We start from the raw sequence: 9,085 nt of genomic DNA, 5'->3' as shown, positions 1-9,085 counted from the left end.
CTCAATTGGCATAACATACTACACAAAACATTGTTCCACCTCCTACTTTGGCGAGTAGCAACTGAGATCTTAAAAGCTTGCAAGTAGCCATCTAGATGCAACAATGGGTCTCTCCTCATCCAGAGCAAAGAAGAATGAAGAAAACCAAAGATCCATAGAAACAATTAGTCCTAGCGACTGGTACACCATGTAATCTGCAGCCTATATGACTGTGAGACCAGAAGAACCAGATGGCGCCCGGCTACCACTGTCAACCACCTAGAGTGGGATCTATGTAGGAGATCCTGGATAGAGAGGGAGAACAATGTGGAACAAAACTCAAAATCATTTGGGAAAAATAAAAGGGGGGGTCAGGTTTGCTGGTCTTATAGAGCCTGGTGGAACCACTGAGACTATGGTCCCTGGCTGCCTTTCAGGTCTGGAATTGAACCTACACTTGTTGCTACCAGCCAAACAAAAGACAGGCATATGAGCTGAACATTTACCTGAGGTAGATACACTCCTTGGAGAGAGCAATCATGGGAGAAAGGTGGCCTGTTTATGCATAGGGAGAGAGCTCAGGGGGCAGGAGTGCATGGAGGGATGGATACAGGGAAGAGGTAATTATTAGGAGGAAGTGGGATGGGAGCTGTTGCATTGGGGTAAATTGTAGTCAATGTCATGAGACAAAGTGTATGTTAACTGCTGCATGGAAAGTGAATTTGCTCTGTAAATTTTCACCCAAATCACTATTTAAAAAAAAAAAAAGAATTTGAGTTTTATTCTGTAACTTTTTCTCATTCTAACTAGGACCATCTAATGTGTCCTTGGTTGGAATGTTCAGCCGTAGTAGCTGGGCACCATTTAGTTCTTTTGGTCTCAGGATAAATGAAGTCATGGTTCTTGTAGGCAATTAGTCTTGTAATTTCTTCCTTGAGTTTTTGGTTTCCTCCTTTCTTTTTCATTCCTGACAAGTGGAGATCAATAGTTGTATCTTAGATGGTTGCTCACAAGCTTTTAGGACCCCAAAAGCTACCTACCAAACTAGGACACAGAACATAAATTTTAGGAATAACTTATGCCAACTGACTGAGCTGTCCCATGGTACTAAACCTTCAAATGCAGGATGCTAGTCTTACGAGATGCTTGGTTATATATGGTAAGTATCCACGACTGTGCCCCCTATGTGCTTTATTATATATATGAATATAGGTGCAGCACACACACACATGTATGAATATTCCTATAGATATACTTCTATTGCATACATATATATACATAATACCTTCTTAAACATATATGCACATATATCTCTACCTATGTAAACAATCACATATTTTTTTGGTTGTTACTACCATTGTTGTAAAATTGTGTATGTTATAGCATTTACCAATAACATTCCTTGTTCTTGTGTACTTCTTAGTGTCATCATTAACCTTGATCAAGTTGTGCACACTTCACCCACATTTGGTACTGCCTTTTCCATCACCAAAAATAACAAGTGTCTATTGTCTAGAGAGTGATTCCTCCTCCCTCCCACCTCCGGGAACTCCCCAAGATTGCTGATTTCTGCATGTATACCTATGTCTTTTTATAAAAGTGGAATCATACAGTATTTGTCCTTTTTTACTTTTATTTCATAACATAATGCCCTCCAGATTCATCCATGTTATAAGATGTTTTATGAACTCATCATTATTTTTTACAGCTATTTAGTATTGACCAATTTCTTTTTGACCAATGTAATAGATGAAAGAAACTTTAATTGCAGTTTTGGTGTCTATATTTATTAAACCCCTAAAAGAGAACCCAGTCATAGGAAATCTTACACTGGTTGAGAGTCAAGATGAATAAATCCAGGCATTAAATAGGACAATGTCTTCCCCGTTCCAGTTTGGGCTACTCCTATAAGATCTATTCCTTGAAGAACTATTGGCCATGCTTGTGACTGAAACAGAATCATAAATATTAAAACAAAAAGTGCATCTCTTTTTGTTAATTGTCCCTCCTTGCTCAACCCAAAACTTCAATAAACAATTTGTGCAGTATATCTCTGGTAACATTAACAGTTTGTGCTCCACTGCTGTAATGGTTAAAGATGTGGTTTGGCAGTTATGATGCAGTCTGGAAGTTATATGATGATGTAGTCATCCCTCATGATGAGATCTGATAATGTAATCACCTCTATGATAAAATTTGCTATGAGCAGCCATGAGTTAAAAAGGAGTTTTCTCAGAGGTGTGGCCTGCATCCAATATATATGGACGTTCTCACAAAGTTCTCTAGCATCTTGCTCAGTCTTGATTCTGCATCTGGCTCATTGTCATCTGACCTTCAGTTCTTTGGACTTGAGCCAGTGGCCTGCCTTATTGTCCGCTGACTTTGGGATTAGTTATTCTCCACAGCCTGTGAGCCAGCTAATGTGTCAATCTTGGATTCATCAGCCTCTGCAGTATATGAGTCAGGAGAAGTCTCCAGCCTGACTTCCAACCTACAGACTTGGGACTTACAAGCTCCTGCAATGGCATGAGCCATTTCCTTCAGATAAATCTTTCTGTCTCTAAACACACACACACACAAGCTTCACTGGTTTTGCTTCTCTAGAGAAACCAAGCTGACAATTGCTAACCAAAAAGTTGGCAGTTGAAACCCACCCAGAAGCAGCAGGGAAGATAGTTCTAGTGATCTGCTTCTGTGAAGATTATAGTTAAGACCCTAATAAGCAGTCTACTCAGTAAAACATAGGGTCACCATGAATTGGAAACAACTCAATGATTATGGATTTCGGGAGGTAGTATGGGAATGTTCAAAAGAAACAGATGCTCCCTGGTTATTTAACTTCTAACAATCAGATAGCATTGCTTTGGAAAACAACTTCAGTGAAATGTTAGAATTAAGGAAAACTATACCTGAATTGGTGTTGGTTTTTGAAAACCTGCCTTTATTATGTTTTCCATAACTTCAGGATAACATTGAAAAGCATCCTCAAATTTACAGGTAGGATTAGGGATAGGACGTTTTTCATCATCTTTCAAATCATCACACATTACATTATAATTTTCCTTTCTTTAAAGAAAAATAAAACAAAGATTAGTGGCTGCATTCATTTTACTCACTGAGAAAGGAACTTTTCCCCAAAGTAGTTCAGGTCATATCTAGAAAGTCAACTGCAACAGATCAAAACATACTGTCATGGAAAGTGACAGTGAAAGATAATAACTAACAACCAGAAACATACTTCTTTCTCTTATCTGAGAATAGTTACAAAGGGGAGGAAAAAAAAATTTACATTGTTAAGTATTAATGGGCTGATGAAAGTTTCATGGATCAAAGATTATGAAGGACAGAGCCTAAATATTATAAATTTCACAATTCAAAATCAGGTTTGGCCAATATTTGAGGGCCTACAGTGTTCCAGAATCTGTACTGGGCCTCACATATTTTCTTAATTGAGCCTCAATGATCCTGTGAAGTAGAAATTTCTCCTTTGACAGGATATGGTCTGAGCCCTATCCTGCCCATAAATAACTATTCTTTCTACCATACATCAATGTCTTAGATTTATAACAGAGACTTAAAATGGGTGGGGTGGGGGGGGAAGCTATTCCAGATAACAAAGATTAGAGTTCGGGAAGTTAACCTAATATTTAGATACCAGATCAATTTCTTTTTATTTTATAACAGCTGGAAAAATAATCCTCCAAGTGCTCTATCCTCTGAAAGTGCTCAACAACTACATGTGACTAGTGACTAGTCTATTAGAGACAGATACAGATGATTTTCCATCACCACAGAAAGTTCTACTTGAAGGCAGTGCTCTAAAATACCTCCTGTAGGATGCAATCAAGGTTTTTGTTGTTGTTGCTGTTAAAATAAAGTAACAGAACATTTTCCAATTTAACATTTTTCACATGAATAATTTAGTGATTTAATCAATGGCATTAATAATGCTTTGTAACCATTACCAATATAGGCTACAACCAAGTTTTCACTTAAATAAACACGGAAGGTATAGTTTTCAAAGGCAATTATTCCAAATTTTTGCTTAACAGGTTAATTTAATACTAATAATTATACAAGAAGCTCACTTAAAGAAAGAGGTAACAGAAACAAAACTACCTACCTCCAATTGTCTATTTGTACTTGTGACATAGAGCTTGTCTCTACTGTCTCAACATAAAAGTTTTTCTTAATTGGAGGCAAATCTTGGAGAAAGATAAAAATCAAATTTCATGAGAATTATACTTCATTATCACTTATGCAGAGTTACAGGAGGAAAATTAAAATATACTAAGCTCACCTTACATACATATAGCTTTGGAAGTCTACACTTATGCCTGTCTCTCACCAATCTCCCTTTTTAGTTTGTCTTTCAATTACATTTTTCACCCAAAAAAGAGATCTTTAATGTTAAAGTTTAAAATAAAAGAAAACATGCTTTATAAGACACAGAATCTCCACAATCAATGAATCATCTCTCAAACACAGTAGACATTATTTTATCTTTTCTTTAAAATTTACTTCATTTTAGGAACTAAATTTATATCCTTATTCTACTCTCTGAAACTAGTTGAAAAACAAAACAAACAAATAAGAAAACCACGTCTACCAAACTTAATTTACTGCTCTGGCTCCCTATCTCAAACCTCTCCAAAATATGTATCAGTATGCACAAGTGGTGACCAAGTCTGTGGAATTATCATGTTTAGTACTTTGGTCACATGTTTATGTGCTAGTTTTTGCATTTTAAAATAGAAGATGCTATATTGCTGCTTTCTGATAGCCAAAATTAGCGGCTGGATTTACTGTGAAACATACCCTATATATAATGCTCCAAGTAAGAAGTTTTATTTAAAATGAAAGAAACTTCCAGCCAAACAATAGACAAGCATATGGGCTGAACGTTTACATCAGGTACACACACTACACGGAGCAATCAGTAATGGGAGAACAGAAGGGCAGTGTTTGCACAGGGAGAAAACTGGGGGGCGGGCAGGAGCACATTGGAGGGAAGGACACAGGGAAGAGGGAATTATGGGGAGGAAGTAGGAAGAGAGCTGTTAACATTGTGGGTAATTGCACTCAATGTCATGAGACACAAGGTATATGAACTGCCATATGGAAAATGAATTTGCTCTGTAAACTTTCACCCAAATCACAATAAAAATTTAAAAAAAATAAAATGAGAGAAAACACAAAACAAACAAAAAAAAACCTTTGTCTCTTCAAAGATCAATTTTTGCTCAAATACAGCAACAACATTAACTTATGGTTCATGTACTTATTCTCCTTCCATTTTCTCCCTTGGGTCTAATATTCTTTGTATTTTATTACCCTTTCAAAGTGAATTACCTCAAATAAGACAAGGTATAGTTTAATAATAAGTTTAATAATTAAATTTTTCATTTATAGCTTAAGTAATAGCCCAGACAGAGAAACTATCATGTCCTAGGAACTTATAATACCATTTCAATTTTACTATTTTCAATTTTTATATAGGTTTCATCACTAAGATAAAAATATATTTTTATAGAGAATAAATACTTCAGTTAAAAGAAACCACCAACACCACATATAAACATTATGGTACAGCACTAACCTGCCCATTTTTGTTTTTTCCATTTCAAAGCATCTTCTCGAATTTGGTCCCAGTCTATCTCATCTTCTGTGTCAACACTGTCGTCTGTGCTTACATTTCTTCCAGCAGAAGGTTGTGATGCAACAGTATCTATGAAATATGTTTATCAAATTAGTTTTATACACAAATCCTGTCAGTACATAATTACCAAAGCAACTTTACTATTTTCTGTTCATTAACAATCAGACAACAATGTCTGAAACAGAACATTTGGATTTTTTTGCACAACAGTACAATGCCCATTCTGTTCATAGTTTTTGTGATCATTTATCTACAACACATTCATGAACTAGAAAAGGTTTGGTTTTGTTTTTTAATTTATAGGAGAAAAGAAGGAAAACAGATTAAGACTGACTGTGTGCCAAAATATGTCACACACATTGCTTAATCTTTACAATAATCCTGTGAGGCAGATGTTACCCTGGGTTAACAGATTTAGAAATGGAGCCATAGAAACACTGCTAAAGAGGCAGGGAGGCAGCATCATCTGACCTCCTCTAATTCCACAAGAGGAAGACAGAATCACCATCAGCAGCACAAAGCCAGTTCTTATGAGGCCCTCCAGCCCTCTTATTAACCTTGACACCAACTGTTTTTCCCACGGCACTCACCTCCTCTCTGCTGTGTTTGATAATTTACTACAGTGGCCACACAGAATTCACAGATTATGGGGTTTACTAGGGAAGCAACAGGCTGCAATTCAAGTTCAGGAATGCACTCAGTCTCTCCCAGACAGCTGTCTCACCCAGAAGCCAGCCATCTCTCTCAGCAGCCAGCCGTTCTCTCTCAGCAGCACGTATTTCTCTCTCAGCAGTGCATCTCTCTCACATCTCTCTCTCAGCAGGTGCACCTCTCTCAGCAGCGTGTCTCTCAGCCGGCAGTCAGAGAGACTCCTTCTGCCTCTACAAGGGCTCATTTTAAGCCTGGCAGAGTAGTAAAACTAACAAATGCCAACATCAGAATTCTATACACCTGAGAGACAGCGAACTTCCCAGAAGATTGCTTCATTCTGCTCCAATAGAAATACACCAAGTGGATAATTTTACCAATCCTGAGTTACTCAGTTGCTCATGGAAAATTCCACCATGGAGTTTACTAAGACTTTGGCTAGAAAAACCATACTATGTAATTTACTACACAGCAAACACTAAGCAGTAACTCTGCAATCTGAACCCAAGTTTCTATTCTTTTTATTTTCCTGTTATTTCTGGTTATAGTTTAGTAATATCTTTTTTATTCTCCAAATATATTTGAGATTTTATAGCCTATATGACCATGAAACCAGAAGAACTAGACAGGAGATCCTTGATAGAGTGGGAGAACAAGGTGGAACAAAACTCAAAATCATAAAAAAAAAAAAAAAGAGAGAGAGAGACCAGATTTACTGGTCTGATAGAGCCTGGTGAGACCCCTGAGATTATGGCCCCCACTTACCCTTTAAGTCTGGAATTGAACTCACTCCTGTGGCTTCCAGCCAAACAATAAACAGGCATATAGGGTGAACATTTAGATCAGGTAGATACAGTCCTTACAGCAATCGTGGGAGAACAGAAGGGCAGTGTTTGCACAGGGAGATAACTCAGGGGACAGGAATGCATAGGAAAGAAGAACCCAGGAAAGAAGTAACCACAGGGAGAAAATGGGAAGAGTGCTGTCACATTGTGGGGAATTGCAGTCAGTGTCATGAAACAAAATGTATATGAACTGCTGTATGGAAAATTAATTTGCTCTGTAAACCTTCACCCAAATCACAATAAAAATTCAAATCAATAAAAATTTAAAATGGGCTAAATAAAACCAAAATCACAGATTTGAGATTTTAAAAATATCAGATAATTAGGCATTTTTCAAAGACAATGACATGATCTAGTAAAGAGACCAAAAAGTCAGGATGCTTGGATCAATTCTTGCTCTACCATCAATATGGGATGTTTTAAGAGATTATTTAGTTTTTCAATTATTTGTGGCTAAAAGTAAAATTGCTATGCTTAACCACAGAGATTCGAGTCGTATTCGGAGGAGTCTGGCATTTTATAAAAGAAAAATTTCATATATATATTAAAACAATCTGTAACAGACTAGATTCATTTACAGCAACTTAAGCCTTTGTATCAGGAAAGGAATCAGCTATTAGAGGCTCATAACATTCAAATAAATCTTTAAAAATATAAAGGGCTTCAGTCAGCAAAAATTACTTACCAACTCTGGATTCTGAATAATAATTTTCTTCTTGCTTTTTAACAAGTGTATCTATTACTGCTTTTGCTTTTGCTTGCATCACCTTGCTTCCAAAAATTTTGACTTTTGATTTAGGATACCCTTTTATTATCTAGACACAAAGCAGAAAATGAGTGAAACTGAAGTCCCATCACCCTCCTCTCCTACCGATCAATCAACTTCAAATAGTATAAAATTATCAATATAGTATTGCTATAAAACATTATGTATCTGAATTTCTAATCTTTGTGGTAGATGCTATCTATATTTACTCTCAGGTTTACCTTCTGGTTGGATAGGAAAGGAATGGGACAAGCTGTAAAATAAAAAAACTAGTGAATCAAGTATGGCATAAATTTAAGAAATAATGATAGATTAAAAAGTAAGATGATAATCTGACCAAAAAAAAAAAAAAAAACCCCAAACTCACTGTCATTGAGTTAATTCAGACCCACAGCAACCTCCGCTGGGTTTCCAAGGTAGTAAATCTTTACAGTAATAGATTGCCTCATCTTCCTCCTGCAAAGCAGCTGGTGGGTTTGAACCACCAACCTTCTGATTAGAGTCAAATGCCATGCTACCAGAGTTCCTTAATCTGACAGGTATTAAGCTATGGTATCTCACCTATGAAATGATAATAATGTATGTGTGATTAACTGTACAGAATTGTTGTAGGCATAGAATAAATTAACCTATGTGCTATGTAGGTTAAGAATTTATTGAACTGTCATATTACATAAGTAAAGTTTTAATTTAGGGATGCTATAATCACACATGTTAAAGACAAACCTACAACAAGTCTGACATTCACATTATGAGATGGAATCTACAAGCAACAACTTTAAATATGCATAATTTCAGATATTCTCATTCATTCAAAAGTATTTAGCTAGAAACTATTATGCATCAGATAATATGTTACGCTGGTGATTTACTACCTTATTGTCTGCAGGGCTCATTGATACAACATTAAGTAAATTCTGAAATGGGAAAATTATGAGGTGCTAAGAGAATGGAGAAGGGACAGCTAATTCAGAAGGGGAGGAGGAGGTCTTAGATTTCCCTAAGGATGTACATTTCATTTTACTTGGGTCCAAAGTCTAGGTCCAGCGGAGCAGCAGTGAAGAAATTAAATGACATAATGCATTGGGCAAAACTGCTGCAAAAGACCTATTCAAAGTATTAAAAAACAATAAATGGAAGAACATCCCATGCTCATGGATAGGAAGATTGAACATTGTGAAAATGTCA

At 36.4% G+C, this 9,085-nt stretch overlaps 1 protein-coding gene across 1 annotated transcript in view; it reads right to left on the bottom strand.

Moving 5' to 3' along the window:
• The window catches only part of DDX43 (DEAD-box helicase 43), a 43,196-nt gene that overhangs the window by 27,639 nt on the left and 6,472 nt on the right, over positions 1-9,085 (bottom strand). The window contains exons 3-7 of the mRNA XM_007945204.1: positions 7,817-7,946; positions 5,579-5,707; positions 4,103-4,184; positions 2,889-3,045; positions 1,809-1,927 (exon numbers count right to left, since the gene is read on the bottom strand). Coding sequence (XP_007943395.1) covers positions 1,809-1,927; positions 2,889-3,045; positions 4,103-4,184; positions 5,579-5,707; positions 7,817-7,946 — 617 coding nt within the window. The remainder of the gene's footprint in view (positions 1-1,808; positions 1,928-2,888; positions 3,046-4,102; positions 4,185-5,578; positions 5,708-7,816; positions 7,947-9,085) is intronic.

The sequence above is a fragment of the Orycteropus afer genome, unplaced genomic scaffold (genome assembly GCF_000298275.1).
Source record: "Orycteropus afer afer isolate SDZICR_OR568_19922 unplaced genomic scaffold, OryAfe1.0 scaffold00133, whole genome shotgun sequence".
Classification (NCBI taxonomy): domain Eukaryota; kingdom Metazoa; phylum Chordata; class Mammalia; order Tubulidentata; family Orycteropodidae; genus Orycteropus; species Orycteropus afer.
This window is presented reverse-complemented; position numbering and strand designations above follow the sequence as displayed.